This window comes from Hyperoodon ampullatus (genome assembly GCF_949752795.1).
Source record: "Hyperoodon ampullatus genome assembly, chromosome: 2".
In the NCBI taxonomy this organism is placed as follows: domain Eukaryota; kingdom Metazoa; phylum Chordata; class Mammalia; order Artiodactyla; family Ziphiidae; genus Hyperoodon; species Hyperoodon ampullatus.
The window spans coordinates 15632075-15650006 of NC_136915.1; the positions used below are offsets into that span (position 1 = coordinate 15632075).

Here is a 17932-nt window from a genome sequence, read left to right on the forward strand (position 1 = left end):
GGGAGGAATAGCTTCAGAGATCAAGGGAAAATTTTTCCAGCAAATCACTACAGATAGTTCGTGCTTGCCTAAAGAAACCCAAAAGTCTGGCATCAAAGCCTCAGATTTCTAAGGTCCTTCACTCTGCACTCTTTAACAGTTCAGTGTGGAAAGGATAAAGATCAGCAAGAAAGCAGGGAGAGATGAATGGTGCTGTGGTGGGTCAGAGGCCAGTTATGTGCTCTTAGCCAGTATGTCAGGTTCATGGGTTGGGTGGGGGGAGAAAATGCCTGAATGCAAGATTTCTGCCAGTTTCCACCCTTTTCCTCAGCACAGTGACCTGAACCTTCAGGTAAAGTAAACAATTCTAGCATCTGGACTGGAGCTGAGGAGGTAGACCGTAACTCCGTATAACACTCAGAGCACACAGTTCCAATGCAGGAGGAGGGGACAATTTCCCAGAGATGCCAATACCTAAAAATAGCAGGAATTCACCGTTTTAAGAAGGACTCTGTTGGATGTCTGTTTACCAAAATATTTCCTTCCTATCACTTCTTGCCACCGAGAAGAGGCCTAAGGGCATGCAGTTAGCAATTACACACTTCTAGGCCTTTGAGATTATAGGCCTTATCCTCTGTAGGCTAGCCAGGGACAGAAACCAACAGGAAGGAGACTTCCACCTGGCTACAAAGATAAGAATCACCACTCCCTGACTGCTGCCACTCCTCACTTGTCTTACCTTTCCATGCATTACATTGGCATTCAGTTTTTCAACCACATTCTTCTGTGACAGGTATTTCTTGCTGTCCCAAAGAAAAAAAAAAGGGGGGGGGACACAAAATCATCTAAGGAATCAAAGAAAGGAAGCATCTTCACATACCTCGCATCAATTTGTGGACACTGAACGAAAGGCATTCTTAGAAAATTATGTGGGTAATCAGAAGCTGGGGGCTCTGTTCCTATCAGTGGCAGGTGGTACACTTTCCCCAAGACTTCTCCCAGGAATAATGAACAGAAAATCCTACTAATAAAATAATGAAGATTAAATCTAAACTGAACAGTTACTGGCGACTCCCTCAATCCCCAATAAAAAGGTAGAGATTCAAATTTCTTTTATACTCACTCTGAGCTACAGAAAATAGCCTGTAATTAATTATCCCCCTTTTCTCTAAGAGCAATGTTGTAACATACAGATGCGTTCCTCCAATTTCACCCTCTTACCATCTACTCAGCCAGTCCACAGCAGCATTATGAAGCTGAAGATGGCCAGCACCTTGACCTGCACTGGCCAGGGTAGCCATCACAACCATGAGTTCAGGGAAACCAGTCCCATCACCGTTGGCCAGCATCTCTGTTGCCATGGGGATCAGGGTGCCCAACAGCACAGCACACACACCTTCCCCGACTTGGCTGATAGAGAAGAAATAGCAAGTTGGTAAGCAATCAACAGGAATCTGACTGTACACTTCTAAATTTATAAGAGTAATTACGGAGTTTAAATTTAAACATTAAAAGCATGACTATACACACTAAGCCCAGTTGTGGACTTGGGCTACTAGAGCACAAAACATTCATCCCCGTTACAACTGACATGCCAAGTCACTGCAAAAGTTTTTCCATGGGAAAAATCAAGGAGAGCCACTAGATTCCTTGAGTCTATTGAGAGGGAGCTATGGAATCACTGAAAATGCTCACGACTGATTCCTGAAAGAAAGACAGTGGCAGTGATCTCACCTTATCTCTGGGGCCGTTAGAACATGTGAAATAAACGCAGGTGCCCTACCTGTTTTCCCGAACAATGTACGTGGTCAACAACTGTAGCAGCTGCCTGTTCTCCTGGATCACATCCAGCTGATCGGAATCTTTGGGGGGCGATGCAGTCATGCGGGTGAGCCAGGCCTGGAGACGCACAGGCTCCACGCAAGCCAGCTGTGCCAGGGAACCACAGAGATGCAGAAGGCTCGGGTTAGGGCTCTTCTCAGCTGGAGACAGACCGAGAGGCGAAGGTCAGTGAAGGAGGGCAGGGGGAAAGGAAGGAAGGCGCAGACTGTGAGCAAGGAAAGGGGGAAAGGCTCCAAGGAAGTTTTCGACTTCCTTCCGAAGTACCTCTGAGGGATTCTCTCCACATGTTAGCATTTTCATGCCATAGTTATACTTGGGCAGCAGATAGGCACAGTCATTAGCTGGACATCAAAGCTCCCTTAACAAGATTACTAAAAGCTGTCACTCACTCAGCTGGAAGAGTTTGGTGAAGAATTTCAAAACTCGGTTACAGAATTTAGCAGAGAGGTTCTCATTGGCTGTTGCCATCATGATCTGCACAAGTTCTCCACTGAAAGGCAGGAGGGTAAAAATGGAAGAATCACATTAAGCTTCACATAAAAGGCATCCATTTCTATTTCTTCACAATCTCATCCCCTCTAGGGGAACTGGTCATTTGTGAGTCAACAATGCCAGGTGTTCATGAAATCAACCCCCTCCACCAATAACCTCAAGGAGCCAGCAGTTAACCGAAGTCCTCCCAGAGGTACAAACACCTAAGCAGGCTTTTGTATTCCCTGAGAAAGAACACCCAAGTCAACATAGACAGGTCCCTACTTCCAGGAGATACTCAAAAATGTTCACTGAGGAGAACGAAACATAGCTCACCTGTCAGAGAAAAAGTCCTCCATAGCTTTACGAGCCTGGCTGCTTTCCAGTTGCTTTTCCAAATATTGGAGACATTCCTCTAAGATGGATTCATCCAGTCCACTGAAAATCCAAAAGAAAAATTAACTACCAGAAACAAGGGCTGTTTCAATGTCCTCCTAATCCTGACCTTTAAAAATCCAAAGTCTGTTTACGGCTACACCTCTTGAGGGCAATATTCAATTTTGTTTTGTCAAAGCTTAGCATAAACCCTGGCATACAGTAGGTGCTCAATAAATTTTTGAGGAATTAAACTGAAATAAAATTTAAAAATTCCTAAAATCTGAGATAACTGGTGTAGTCGATGGCTAAGAGTTCCAAGAATCACTGCTGTTATTTCAAAGTGTTAGAAAGAGGAAGGAAGGGAGGGAAAGACTGAAGGGGGGAGGGGGGACGAAAGAGAAGTGGGGAGGGAGAAAAAAAGAAAAGGCAGCCCCTGATGAAAACCCGGATTCCTCAACAACAAAAAGGCAGGAAATCCCAATACCTGGAACCCTTTATTTGTACAGTTCTCAGTGGGATAAAACTGTAACTTATTCACCTGTTCTGTAAGACTCTCCTACATCAACATGGCCTACACTATCAAGGTCAAACAATGCTATGAGACCACCTAATTCCACAGGACACCTATCTCAGAAGCACGGTTACAAAAATATTAGAAATTTTATCATGCTCCTTTGTACACTTCATCACATCTAGTACAGCATGTTTTATTCCTAAGAATTAATCACAAAAGAAGATTCCAAGTAACCTTTCATGCATGTCCACAAGAACACAAAATGCACACAAGTATAGAACTTTCTGTTAAAAAGCACAATCATAATCTAATCATTAACAACATGAAGAAGCTAGTGTTGGTACATTGCATTGATGGTAGCAGGAGGTCACAGGAACCGGAGGCTCCTCCCCAGTCAGGCTCACCTATTGGGATCTGCATGATTAGCCAGAATGTTGTAACAGCCAGTGATGAGTTTCTCATAAACGCGAGCCAAGAACTCATCAGACTCTGCAGGGCCCAGGATGCGCTCCAGAGAGTTGCTACTGATCTCGGCGACACTCTCAGTGCTCGACTCCAGGAGAAGGGGAAGCAGGGTCCGAATGACCTGTGGTGGGTTCATCTCATCGGACCAACTTCAGCAAAGAAAACAGAACCAAATTCGTGAATATACTCCTCTCAAAAGCTGCAAGGGGAGGAGAGGGCAATCTACTCGTTTACTGAGAAGGGCTTTTTTCCTTTGATAGTTGTTTTTTACATAGGTATCATCATGCAACTTCATGGTCTCCTTTCTCATTACTGTATCAGAAGCTAAAATCATTTCCATATGAAAAGTCCACTTATTAAGATGTTAAATTAATACTATAAGATGTCTTTTATAATATTTAGAAAAGAAAATTAACTGAAACCTAAACTAGTAACCCTCCCAGACAACCTTTCTAGAAGAATTCCCAGGAATCTGGATCACTTTTTTTTTGTGTGTGTGTGGTACATGGGCCTCTCACTGTTGTGGCCTCTCCCATTGCGGAGCACAGGCTCCGGACATGCAGGCTCAGCGGCCATGGCTCACGGGCCCAGCTGCTCCACGGCATGTGGTATCTTCCCAGACCGGGGCACGAACCCGTGTCCCCTGCATCGGCAGGTGGACTCTCGACCACTGTGCCACCAGGGAAGCCCTGGATCACTTTTAAGGCAATGAGATATAGGACTTCACCCATGACCTATGTACAGGAAAACAAAATAGTCCCTCCACTGGCCTGCCCTTAGTCTCCACGATGGCAGTATCTAACTTCCGCAATGAATCTGGAGAAGCGTGACTTCAAATACATCACTGTCACCTTGAAACTTAAACCCAGAGGACCTCCAAATCACAATATGGTTGAAAACCAGCATGCCTTTTCTGGAACACACTACACAGAAGGAGCGGGGAGGTACTCGGCTGCCCTTCACATCTAAGCCAAAAATCATTCTAGGTAAACGTTCATACTCGAAGGCAACAGGCTCTCTCTGCTATAGAAGCAGGCAAAAAAAAGTATTATTACGCAGTTATTAAAACTCTCATTGTCTTCCCTTAGCTGTGACAGAATACACGAGTAGAGAGCACTTAGGGCTACGTAAAAGGTACTCACACTATAAGATCTCCGGTCAACCTGACCAGTGAGAGGAGGGTGTGCTTCAGGGAAGCAGCCAGGGGCAGACTCTGGCCACAAAGAGTCCCCAGGTGAGCGGCCTGCACAGCACTGATGTAACTCTCAGAAGGGATGGTGTCATTGGCAAAGGCATTGCGCTGAAAGGAGGCAAAGCAGACATCAACGGACAGACCATCTATCTCCCAGGACCAAATTCTTACGTGAGAAAAAAGAAACCATGATGACATAACCGAAGACCCCACTGAGATTCACAGACAGTGACTCTATTCAGTATATACTCTTATTCCTCCTGGGAAGGAAAGTGGGGTGGAGTAAAGGAAACGGTTAACAAATTCTAGTTAGCACAAAGTCGAGTTAAAATTTAAAAGTTAAAGGTAAGCTAAAATTTAGTTAGTACATAGTTAAGATACCCAATACCACTTTTCAAATAATTAGAATATATTATATTTAACATTAAAACTATGTTTGTTTGCCTCTAGTAACTGAGAAAGATCTGGATTTTACAATGCATCTGGGTCCGCATTACAAATATCTTAATTACCCTTGCATGATAGCTCTGGGTGATGTAAACAGAGGTCACCATTACAAAGCAGGGATAACTAGATTATAACACTTGGCTTTTCCAAAGAACTGTAATAACGCAATAATCTGTTAATAGACGTAATCTGAGTAGAGCACACAGAAAGATCAAGGAAACTAACAGAGGACTCAACAGCCTTCCAAAAGCCTAGAGAACTTAAAAGCTACCCCATAAAATTATGTATGACAAAAGGAGCAGGTTCTTGACACATAACCTAAAAAGAAAAGGAAACGGTTAATATTTACTGAGAATTCATGTGACAGATAATGTGCTAGGCACTCTACATTTAATATCCTTAATATTTACATCCCAGTATTTAGCAGATGAAGAAACTGAGGCTCCTAGTAGTTGACCCTTAAGTACCACAGGGGTTAGGGGTGCTGACTGTCTGTGCAGTCAAAAATCCATGCACAGCTTTACAGTCAGCCCCCCGTATGTGCAGTTCCACATCCACAGATTCAACCAACCACAGATCATTCAGTACTGCAGTCCAGATTTAGTGAAAAAAATCATGTGTAAGTGGACCCATGCTGTTCAACCCTGTATTGTTCAAGGGTCCACTGTAATAAAGCAGTTATTCTATAAACCAGTAACAGACTTCTTATTCTTAGCAAAATGATCATATGAGTACCATGAGTAATTCAAGGCCTTGGTTATTGATTCAGCCATATCAAGTACTACTGCAGCATATTAAAATCTCTTGGTGGCTAGTTTAAGCCTAAAGAGTAAGAAGAGAACACAGAAACAGAACAGTGCTCCTAATTTCTACTCCTGGGAACAGACAGATGCTCACCCAGGATCCAATGTTTGGAAACTCATTGGTGTTGATGTTGTTCCAGGATTCACAAACAGCCTGCACTGAAGATGGTAAATTCTGAACCAGTGTTGGACCTGGAGGAGACAGAAAGGACAAGGAATCATCGTAAGAGAGAAAGAAAGAACGACACACAGCATTTTAAAAGCCAAGCCCAAATGCAGAGAGAAACACACCACAGCCCAGGCTGTCAAAATAATTACTAAGACAGCTTAGATGGATATTTATTTCAGTAGCAGCACTATGTCCAAGAACTTGCTAATTGCTTAACAGCTAACAATCTCAATTGTAAGGTTTTCATTTCCCATCGTATTCACTTTCTAATCTTGCAAGTAAAGAAGACAACTGAATAAAAGATGCAAAGTGAGAGCAAGTCACTACAAGTCACTATTAAACATCTAGACCTTCTATGAATAGGTAACACTCTGATCTCTTTTCTACTTAACACAAATCTTGAGGGCAGGGATCATTAATGCACGTTAAGAACAGTATTCAAAGAAGTAATGGAATTAAATTTCTAAAAGTAAGAATATCTGAACATTAAAAGGGTCCTTGAAGCTTGAAATTCAGGAATACACAAATGCCTGTACATTTTAAAGGGTAACTATTGTACTTAACCCCAATCCTGCTCAAGTCCTTTTGATTCCCCATCCTAAATTTCGATTAGATCATTCCTAACACAAGGAGGAAGTTCTCCCAAGCACTAAGCAGTAGCTTGCTAGTCTTCCTGATCTCTATAAATGAAAAGAACAAAGGTCTTTGCCAACAGCGAAATAGCCTAATGCCTTGGAACCAACTTATCTTGGTTTGGATCCCAGCTCTGCCACTTGCAAGATGTAGGATTCGGGCAAATAACTTCTCTAAGCCTCAACTTCCTAATGAGTAATAGGGGATAATAACAAAGCTTACCTAATAAGGTTATTGTGAAGACCAAAACAGATAAACCTACGTCAATGCTTGACACTCAGAAAGATTCCAATAAGTGATGAATGCAGTAGACAGGTAGAAAGGGAGAGAAATAGCACTACTAGTCATACTAGTGTTAACAGTCTTATTCAAAAGCACATTCACTTACCCAGAGTGTTTGCCTTGCACCTACTAGAGCCAATAGCCAAAACAGCAGCAAAGCCATGCAATTTCTCCTGGGAAGGTTTTTCAGTGGATCCCTCTTCATTAAAGTTCTGCAGCAAATAGGCTCTGGAGAAAAAAATAGGCAGTTATGTCAAAGCTGAAGGAATCTAGTGCCATTTTGGTTAGGAAAAACTAACCCTAGACCAATCAAAAAACCTTTATCTCAGTTGAGTCTCCTAAGAATTACAATGGGTAATTGTTTCCCAAAGAATATGCCATCCTCTGAAATGCTTACAAAACTCAATTCCAGGACGTATCTACCACACTCTTCCTGGCCTCAGAAGACTGGCAATGTATATACTAAAGGCTCTGAGAAGTATTATTTTTTTTTCTTTTTTAAAAAAAGCACTTCCTAAACTAATTTGCCCAGGAACATGTATTAACAGCTCAGTTTAGAAAGTCTTAGCCTATGGGCCAGATTAGAGCCTAGACACTCTCAAAGGGTGGTGACTCGGTCAGCTTTGCTACCACTGTACCCCCAACACCTAGAAAAGTACTTGACATGTAGCAAACACTCACACTTGTCATTCATAAGTTTATTGCTCATATTCATTCAAAAATTTTGCCTCAAGCAATAGTCCTCTGTCTACTGCAAAGCATTCACACTAAGACATTAGTTAAGTTTTACAACGATCTAAGTCCCGTTCACCATCAACGCCCCATAAAACAGGAACTGAACAGTGAAATCCTACAGGGACCAGATAAAGTAAATGAGCTTAAAGGGTCCCAGTGAGAATGGCTAACGAGAAGCAGCCAGTCCTTAGCTGCAGTTTGTTACTGTCATGTGGGAAGACAGGCCCAATTTTGCCAGTTCTTCTACAGGAAGAAAAGCCAGAAATGTTGACTTGTGAATAAATTCCCAATTTTTATAAATGAATTCTAAAATATTTAAACATCATGCAGAATAAACAAAGCAAGTCTACAGGGTGTGTAATTTGCAATCTTTATTATAGAAAGGGCTGGGTTTCAAAATACTCTCTAGGGGACTTCCCTGGTGGCACAGTAGTTAAAGACTCTGTGCTCCCAATGCAGGGGGCCCGGGTTCGATCCTGGTCAGGGAACTAGACCCCACATGCATGATGCAACTAAGAGTTCGCATGCCACAACTAAGGAGCCCGCCTGCCACAACTAAGACCCGGTGCAACCAAATAAATAAATAAATATTTTTTAAAAATACTCTCTAACTCATTAAGAAAATTTTTTCTCTACCTACATACCATGAAATTTAAAGAGCTTCATCTTAGTAAATAACAGAAATGACAGTGTTTGGAAAAATTACATTATCTTTCTTTGTACCCTACAAGAAAAATGCTAGAAAGTATTTAAAGATGAAAGTAAACCACCCAAGCATCTACATTCCCCCATCTCCGACATCTCTGGGCAGGCAGCCCATCACACCTAGTGAATGACGCGTAGGTGTCAATGAGCTGCAGTGTGGCTGGAAGCAGGTTCTTGGTGATCTCAGATGACTTATGAGGATCGGTCTCGGCAGCCATCTTAGAAAAATGTTCATCCAGAGAGACCTGGACCTTCGAGATAGCAGCGTCGAGGGTGTAGATGGACTGCAGACTGGGAACTTCGTGGAGCTGCAAGATGGTGGTACAGTCGATGCTACAGAAGGATGAGATCTTTAAAAATACACAAGATATTAATTAGTTGTAGCAAAAAAAAAAAAAAAAAACTGTGACATAAGCCAAGTTCTATCATTATGGACCTCAAACTTCCATACCTGTCGAGCAAAGTATTCCTCTACAATTTCAACGTCGTATTTCACTGAGCTGCACTTGCTGGATGCCAGTTCTAGGAGAGAACCAGCATGTTCAGCCTTCATTCCCTGTTTGATAAGGTGGTCCTATTTACAGCAAGAAAAAAGTGTTCAGGAGATCAATACAGACAGTGTCTAAGGCTTTCATTAGCCTTAAATTTAAAAGTTCCTAGAAGTAGAGTATGTTGGCTTTGAATACTTCATAGCAGCAAGCCTTGTGGTACCTTTATCCAGTTGACATAGGAGCTGATCCGGAGGCGGGAAGACCACCGCAGAGTGTGTAGGATGTCACATTCACTCATCTCTGGCGAGTTCATGGCCAGCTGGTTCATGTACGTCTTTGATGGTGGCAAAATCCCTAGAATCCTCCACAGTATCAAGAAGTAATACTGAAGGGCACAGGCCTCCTGGAAGAAGCAAAAAGAGCAATCACAGAGGTAGAAGCTTCTGGTATTGCCTCAACAGCTCCCTAACAGTAAGAATTGTTCCAAATTCAATTTTCAAAGCAGAACTGAGATTTGGCTCTCAAGTCTGCTCACCAGGTCTTTCTAGAGAATACAGCCAAAGCAGAAAATGGTAAAACGCACATTTTATATCTATATAAAACTTGTTCCATATTCTGCACATTTCACAGGCCAAGAAAGCAATTCTGAGATAACTTTGGCTCCCCAGTAATTCACCAAGTTACTGAAAGAGAGCAAGACATTCTCCTCAGCACGCCCGCAATCAGCTGGCCCTTTGCCTTAATTGCTCTTATGAGCTCTACAGGCACGAGACACATTCACAGGACCACAGGAAAAGCTCAAGTGTGAGGCTTTCAATATCATACAACAACCAGCACTCACAGGAGATACAGAACTTAGGTGACGCTTACTCTCAAAGTCACATTCTTCTAAGTGTTAGCAAAAAAATGCAAAAATGAGAGATAAAAAATTATCTCTAAGGTGAACATAACCCCCAAACTAGACAGAAATAATGAAGTATCTAGTCAGTTTTGCAAACGGATATCCAATAAACTGACTAGATGCCAGAAGGAGATTTCTGGTAGACTGCTACCCAATCATCAAACATATCCCAAACTCTTCTTAATTAGCCCAGGTTTCCACGGTCTTACCAGGGCTGTTACATTCTTGTTCTCCTTTCTCCTGACTGTATCAAGCTGGGATCCAGCCGCCAGTAGGGATGTCAGTGCAATGTAGAGCTCATCGTACTTGACAAGCTTGGAGTAAAGAACACCACATGCCTAATATCAAGAAAGAAAGACAATCATTTTTTCTTATTTTTTGAAACATCTTTTTCCTACTACCCATACACTACCACTTAAACTCAGGATTGACAAAATAGCTCACTCCAAATATAGTTATTAATTTCTCATTGCAGCATGATTCCCACTTAGGGACCAACTCAGTTTATGGATTATTGTGAGCACACAAGTGCAGGCTTTAGAATAAGGCAACTATTTTGTCCATTAAAATAGCTGCATGTGAAAATGCTAACAGAGATAGTCTTCAGGAATAATGTATCAGAGGTGTCAACCGCCAGGAAGGACGTCCCCTACCGCCAAACTGGAGCCCAGTGAATAAATCTCAAAACAACACTTTCCTTTTAGAATAAACTCAAATCCTAATACAGACCAAATTCCCTCATTACAAAAAGTTAAGTCATTCCCTTTCCCCTGATAGACTGATTTTGGTGGAGACCACCTAACCAACATGTAAAATGGGATTTTTAAATTCCTGGTACCACAGAATCAAGTCGGTTCAAATCATCCTCTGAGGCTTCTGGGGACAGGACACAGTAGAATCTGGGTTGTGGGACAGCATCTGAAAAACAATGTGCTTACTGAAAGAATGGTTTCATTCTCAAGTCTAACAAACATGAAACATAAAAACTAAGAAAACACTTTGGACCAGGGTTTCCCAACCTTGGCACTACACATTGACATTCTGGGCCAGATCATTCTCTGCTGTGGGAAACTGTCCTATGTTTAGCACTATCCTGACTCCTATCCACTGATTGCCAGTAGCACCCTCCCAGTTGTGACAACCAAATATGTCTCCAGACATGGCCCCAGGGCCCATTTGGGGATGGGGAGGACAATCATCCCCAGTTGAAAACTTCTGCTCTGGGAGTTAACTTCTGCTCTATAATCACCAAGTTAATCAACAAACTTGATGATTATATCAAACTTGTATCATTAGACTGACTGCCTTAAACTTAAATGTTGTTTCCCCAATATCAAAGGGACTAACTGCTAAGAGATCCCAATGATAATAAATTCATACTAGAGCTTGATGAACATTTCCACCAAATACACTTTACATCTAACAATCCTCAGATGAAAGCAAACACATGCTAAAATGAACACAAGAGGCACCTTCTGAAAAGTATGGACCACTGCTATGTGAGAAACACTGGAGAGAATGTCACAGCTCCCACTGTCTGAAGATCCTGACCCAAAGAAATTAGCCTGTGGGTTAGAACCATGTCCCTAAGGGAAAATTAATTCAATCACCCAGTGTGGCAGGAATACATATACTGCACTCTATGGCCAGAGGATTCCTAATTCTCATGTCTCAATGTTTTTTGCTTTTAAATAGATGCAGGATATGCGAGAGTCTGTTTCCACAAGAGTTTTGAATCTCTAGGTATCTGCCACCCACAGGAAGGAGACTAAACCGATGACCAAAGATCCTCAAGGATGCCCCAAGCTCCAAATTCAACCCTTCCAGTGAAAATCAGCAAGTCGGTTTTTTATTGACAATCTTCTTTCTGACCTGATGAAAAATGCTTAGACCAGTTTTCTTCTACTTCTTTGAACCCATGATAGAGAGGGGTGGTTGCCCGGCGGCTGTTGCTGTCCTGGGATCCATTCACCCACCCAAAAGGCGGACTAAGCAGGTTATGCTGCACCTTTTAAAACACAAATACTCAAATTAAGAAAGATACACAGTCATCATTCTGCTTCTCACTCCAGGCTTGACATTAGATCGGTACAGCAAAGTTTGGGAAACTTATAAACCAAAACAAAATTTTAGATTTTACTGTGACTTCTTTTGGGAAACATCTTTTTGCTGGAGTATAAAGGGAATAGTGCTCAATGAAACATTTGAAGAAACGCTGAATTCTTTTTTTTTTTTTTAATTTTCTAGCAGCCATAATTTTTTTTTTTTGGTGTATTAGTTTCTGCGTTTTAACAAAGTGAATCAGTTATACATGTACATCTGTTCCCATATCCCTTCCCTCTTGCGTCTCCCTCCCTCCCACCCTCCCTATCCCACCCCTCCAGTCGGTCACGAAGCACCAAGCTGATCTCCCTGTGCTATGTGAAACGCTGAATTCTTAAGTGGCCCTTCCATCCTCATTTTGGATCCCTGCAACAAAGGAATTTACTAATCCATAAAATTTACTGCTCGACCATCATTCAACCACTAGTAAATACTGAGGCCCAACACACACGGCACTGTGCTCGACACAGGTAAAGAGGGGTTGTTCAAAGAAAGACACCTGTGAACAGAGCCTATGAGCCAATTTTAACAAATGCATCAAATCAAATAATCTACATTTATCGCTTCTGGCTAAACATAAACTGTGGGTGCAGAGACACAAGTCCCAGGGGTCACCTAAGGCTAATCAAACACACTGCAATGAACACCTAAACCCTAAAGTGAGCAGGTCATTTTGGTTTGGAGCATGGTAACTTGAGAATAATTATGCTCTCAGTAACAGCTGTAAAGCAAAAAAGAACGTGTTCATCTGTACCTGCTCAAACAGATACACAGGGGCTTTGGAGTACTGATGAAGCAGATAATCAAAGATCAAAAGCAGGCGAGCCAGGATGAGAGGCACAGAGCGCGTCTGGGCATCCACGTTGGCACTCAACTCCTGGATGATCTGCACAAAAAGGGTCAATATGTCCCGCCGGCCTTTCTCAGAGAAGTTGTGGAAAATGAGGAGGAGCAGCTGCAGGTGTTCTACATTCAAATCTTCCGTCTCACCGGGCACCACCCCTTGCAGGGCATTCTGCTTCATCGTTGACAAAAACCTACCACAGAGGAAAGGAGACGTGTCCGGTGAGGAAAAGTCAGAACATCCCCCAAGAGTGACAATGTCCAATGCCGGAAGAGTCCAACTTCTTAAATTAAGATAACGAATTAAGGAAGACAAGAAGCTACATGTAATGAGAAGATAAAAACTAAATCTTGGCAACAAAAAAGCCAGATTTGGCCACAAACACATTTTCAAGACCCTTCGGCAACATTAACCATGGCCACAGTGGTGGTATCCCCCACGCTGCCGTTCCTGACAATTCTGAAAAGAATTACAAGTTCTCCAAAAAGCAGCTTTTTTTTTTTAATTAATAAATCCGGGCAGATAGAAGCAATTCAGTTACTTTTTCCCTATGATTTGATTCTACAGTTTAATTCTCGTTTTGAGAATTTATACTACAGGTTAAAAATCACTGCATGATAAGTCAAAATTAACTCTATGCACTTAAAAAGCAATAAAAAAAATTGTACTATTCAGAGAATTTGTGAGAAAAGCTTTTATGCAAAAAAGGAATGAATGGAGCCAACTATTTCCACTGCCTTTGGCTATTAGGAAAGAGATTTGTATTTTAATAAGGGTTTTGCTCCCCACCTCCCCCTGGCCCCCACCTTCCGGCCTTTTTGCAAGATTCCACCAGGAAAAATATAGTGCATATCTGGCATTCAAGGGGGTTTATAATTTCTCAAATCCAGCATTAGAGCTATTTGATCACAGAATGATGAAGAGGAAAACAAAGCCGTTTAGGAAAACAAACTGCTTTGAAGACTCCCAACCATGTAAACAAAAATGGCAAATACAGGTCCATCTAAAGAGGATTTAGATGATTAATGTGAGCTTCCCCCAAGTAAAAAAATTCTTTAAAAGTTGTCCAAAAAAGACTGCAAGTCACTCTAAGTGGTTTCATGTTGAAAGCAAAATAACCAAAGACAGAGCTGGCTTCCCTGTTCCCTCTCTTTCAAAAAAAACCAGGTCAGGATAAAATTGGTTACGTTCAGGATCCAGGTTCTGTCTCATAATTGCAACCAAATCCCCCATGTGCTAAAGGAAGATTCTATTTCCAGACTGTAGTTTATATACTTCTGTTGTTTAAACAGCACAACTCCTCTCAAATCCCATCGGAAACACACTCCTCCACCCTTGCCACTTTAAATTTATCATCAGAGTACCACCCCAGAGTCACAGATGAACTACAAATAAGTCAAACAAATTTTAAAAAGCAGCCTTCTCCGTGGAGCTTCTAGTTAAGTTACCTTACCTGTCCCAAACTTTAAGGCATTCAGGGACATCAGGGTCACCTTGAGCGCCGGCTTTATGTTGCCAGATGAGCAGGAGGCGTGAAAGCACAGACAGGCTTTGAGGATGAATGTATAAGGGCCAAGGGCCCTCAGAAAAAGGAGCCACTCCCAGCTGCTGCAACAGTGTATTCTAACATGAAAGACATACAAGAAACCATCAGGGAAAAAGGCAGGGGATAAAGTCAACAGGTTACTAATGCTCTCTAACGTTACTTTTTAACACTGAAAGGAATACTTTAAAGAAAGAAAGACACAGAAATTCAAATTCAGAAGCAGTTTGCAAAAGGTCATTCACACATGAGAAAAATATAAAGGAAAAATTACTGATTGAACCCCATTAACAACTATAGTTAATTAGTGTCAGAAATGGGGTCCCCAAAAAGGAGACGTGCATGGAGACAGCAGAATCATGATAAGTTTCCAATGGATACTGTGCCTTTGAAAGAAAACTTCTTCAACAACTGTAATAGTTAACATTTTTCTTTCATAATCAGTTACATGCCACAAACAACAATCCAAAGGGGGATTTCCAACAACTTGTAAGTCCAACAACTTCTAGTAATAGTATTAGCAGAGAAATTTTGCCTCTAAGATGTCAAGGCATCTAGAATTAATCAGGGTTGTCTTTGCCTCCAGTTGTGGCATGTCTTTCAAATGAGCTTTACTTTCAGCTTAGTTACCTAAGCTGCAACTTATCTCCTCAAATACACACACAAGCTGAGCAGGATGCCAATGGAAAACCAGACAAAAGCCTGCTTTCTCACTTGGCTTCAGAAAACACAAATCACGGTTACCTCAGGATACAGGATAAATTTTGAAGTCTGCCAAATTAAATTATATTCTTATAAAACATCCCAGAGAGGGACTTCACTGGTGGTGCAGTGGTTAAGAATCCGCCTGCCAATGCAGGGGACATGGGTTTGAGCCCTGGTCCAGGAAGATCCCACATACCGCGGAGCAACTAAGCCCATGCGCCACAACTACTGAGCCTGCGCTCTAGAGCCTGCGAGCCCCAACTACTGAAGCCCACGTGACTAGAGCCCGTGCTCTGCAACAAGAGAAGGCACCGCAATGAGAAGCCCACGCACCGCAACAAAGAGTAGCCCCCGCTCACCACAACCAGAGAAAGCCCGCACGCAGCAAGGAAGACCCAATGCAGACAAAAATTTAAAAATAAATAAATATATATTTTTTAAAAATCCTAGAGGACCCTATTCCTCGAAGACATTCAAAAAGTCACAGATATCATGAGTAGTTCCCAGGTACTGGGGGGTTCCCATAGGCTAACTGCTGTACAGAGACCATCACACTAAATGCTCAGAGCTACAACGTCAGGTGGGGTGTGCTCCACTTCACTGATGCGGGAAACAGAGCTCAGAGTGGCTGAAGAACATGACCAAAGCCACAAGATTACCAAGTGACGAAGCAAGGTTTATCTCTAAAACCTACATTCTTCATCACTATGCTCAACACAGCCATAATGACTAACTTCTCAATTCCTGACTCAAGAAAACAATTCAAAAAAAAATAATAAACATGCCTGAGCTATATCAGAAGTGTTAACTGGAGCATTACTGTAATAATAAAAAAATCAAATCAAGGGACATGCAGCCATAATGGTGGCAACTGTAAAGACCAAGGTAAACATAAAAACATACTCTATACATATTACATTACATATATAATAGTAAAATTTGAAAAAGCAGAAACCAAGGGATATATCAATGTTCTGATAATAACCGTAAAACTATGCTACTATACAGACAGGGACTAGAAGGAAACAAGGAAAAATTAAAATCATGAATTTCATGGGAGGATTATGATTAATGTATATTCCTTATAAGTTATTTACACACTTTTTTTAAGTGAGTTTTTGTTTCATGTCAGTTACTTGTGTCTTTAGGTCAGTTTATTTAGGCCTCAGAACCTTAAGAAACGAGCTAACATTCCTCAGGAACCTAGTTTTTCCCTACCACTCAAACTCTTATTAGCTCTAAGGAAGAAGAACTGACTTCTGAAGTAGTAAAACTGAGCCACAGCACAGCAAAACCCTGGCCTCACCCATTCCTTGCCACCCTCCGGCTACCTTTCCTCCACTCCTTCTCAATGCTGGCATTCCTGAGGTTTCAGCCTCAGCCTTCATCTCTCTTGCTATCCCCAATCCATCTCATTGTATCTCATCACTTCAACAATTGCCTCTTAATGGATAATCCCCAAAGCTGCATTATCAATCTTAATTTCTTAACTCCTAAATTTCAGACTCACATTTCCAACTATTTTCTAGACATCTTCATCCCACTAGCACCTCAAAATTTCACCGTATTTAAAATGATATTTTTTTCAATAGTAGTAATGGTGACTATTTATTTAAACTAAAAACACTGATAATATATAAACTGTTTTTCTCATTTGATTGAAAGGGCTATAAAATTCAACATACTGACAAAGGAAACAATATAATCACGTAGATGATGCCTCTGCTAATTGCCTTCAGCTTACTCCTTCCTTAAAGGAGAGCCTCACACTCAGGTATACAGTTTTCTTGACCGCACGATGACTCTATGGCTAGCCTACTAAATGGGACTAAAAGTCATGTTGAAGAGCTGACACGGACCTGTTTGTTTTTATAAACAGAGAGAAAATGGCAAATTGTGCCTCATGTACCTGAAGAACCCAAAGGATCGTTCTGAGAAAATGTGAACTAAACAAGTGACCCTTGAGAATTTAAGTTGGCGCAACCACTGTAGAAAACAGTATGGAGGTTCCCCGGAAAACTAAAAATAGAATTACCATATGATCCAGCAATCCTACTCCTGGGCATATATCCAGGCAAAACTATAATTCAAAAAGATACATGCACCCCTATGTTCATAGCAGCACTATTCACAGTAGCCAAGAGATGGAAACAACCTACATGTCCACCGACAGATGAATGGATAAAGAAGCTGTGCTACACATATACAATGGAATACTACTCAGCCATAAAAATGAATGAAATAATGCCATTTGCAGCAACATGGATGCAACTAGAGATTATCATACTATGTGAAGTAAGTCAGAAAGAGAACGCCAAATACCATATGCTATCACTTATATGTGGAATCTAAAATATGACACAAATGAACCTATCTGTGAAACAGAAACAGAATCCGGACATAGAGAACAGAGTGGTGGCTGCCAAGAGGGAGGAGGTTGGGGGAGGGATGAAGTGGGAGGCTGGGGTTAGCAGATGTAAGCTTTTATATATAGAATGGGTAAACATCAAGGTCCTACTCTACAGTACAGAGAACTATATTCAATATCTTACAATAAACCATAATGGAAAAGAATATAAAAAAAAAGAATGTATATATGTGTATAACTGAATCACTCTGCTGTACAGCAGTAATTAACACAACACTGTAAATCAACTATACTTCAATTTAAAAAAAATTTTTTTAAGAAACCTGAAAAAATAAATAAATGTGACCCATGAGTAAATACAA

General features: G+C 41.4%; 1 protein-coding gene across 1 annotated transcript in view; it reads right to left on the minus strand.

Moving 5' to 3' along the window:
• Positions 1-17932, minus strand: part of UBR4 (ubiquitin protein ligase E3 component n-recognin 4) — a gene marked incomplete at its 5' end in the record, with an annotated part of 128561 nt that overhangs the window by 86456 nt on the left and 24173 nt on the right. Inside the window, 17 exons of the mRNA XM_079726660.1 lie at positions 719-782; positions 1201-1389; positions 1763-1961; positions 2211-2311; positions 2629-2730; positions 3589-3798; positions 4792-4949; positions 6186-6283; positions 7282-7403; positions 8736-8965; positions 9067-9189; positions 9327-9509; positions 10217-10345; positions 10846-10925; positions 11880-12015; positions 12865-13147; positions 14408-14577. Of these exons, the coding sequence (XP_079582786.1) occupies positions 719-782; positions 1201-1389; positions 1763-1961; positions 2211-2311; positions 2629-2730; positions 3589-3798; positions 4792-4949; positions 6186-6283; positions 7282-7403; positions 8736-8965; positions 9067-9189; positions 9327-9509; positions 10217-10345; positions 10846-10925; positions 11880-12015; positions 12865-13147; positions 14408-14577 (2577 nt within the window). The remainder of the gene's footprint in view (positions 1-718; positions 783-1200; positions 1390-1762; positions 1962-2210; positions 2312-2628; positions 2731-3588; positions 3799-4791; positions 4950-6185; positions 6284-7281; positions 7404-8735; positions 8966-9066; positions 9190-9326; positions 9510-10216; positions 10346-10845; positions 10926-11879; positions 12016-12864; positions 13148-14407; positions 14578-17932) is intronic.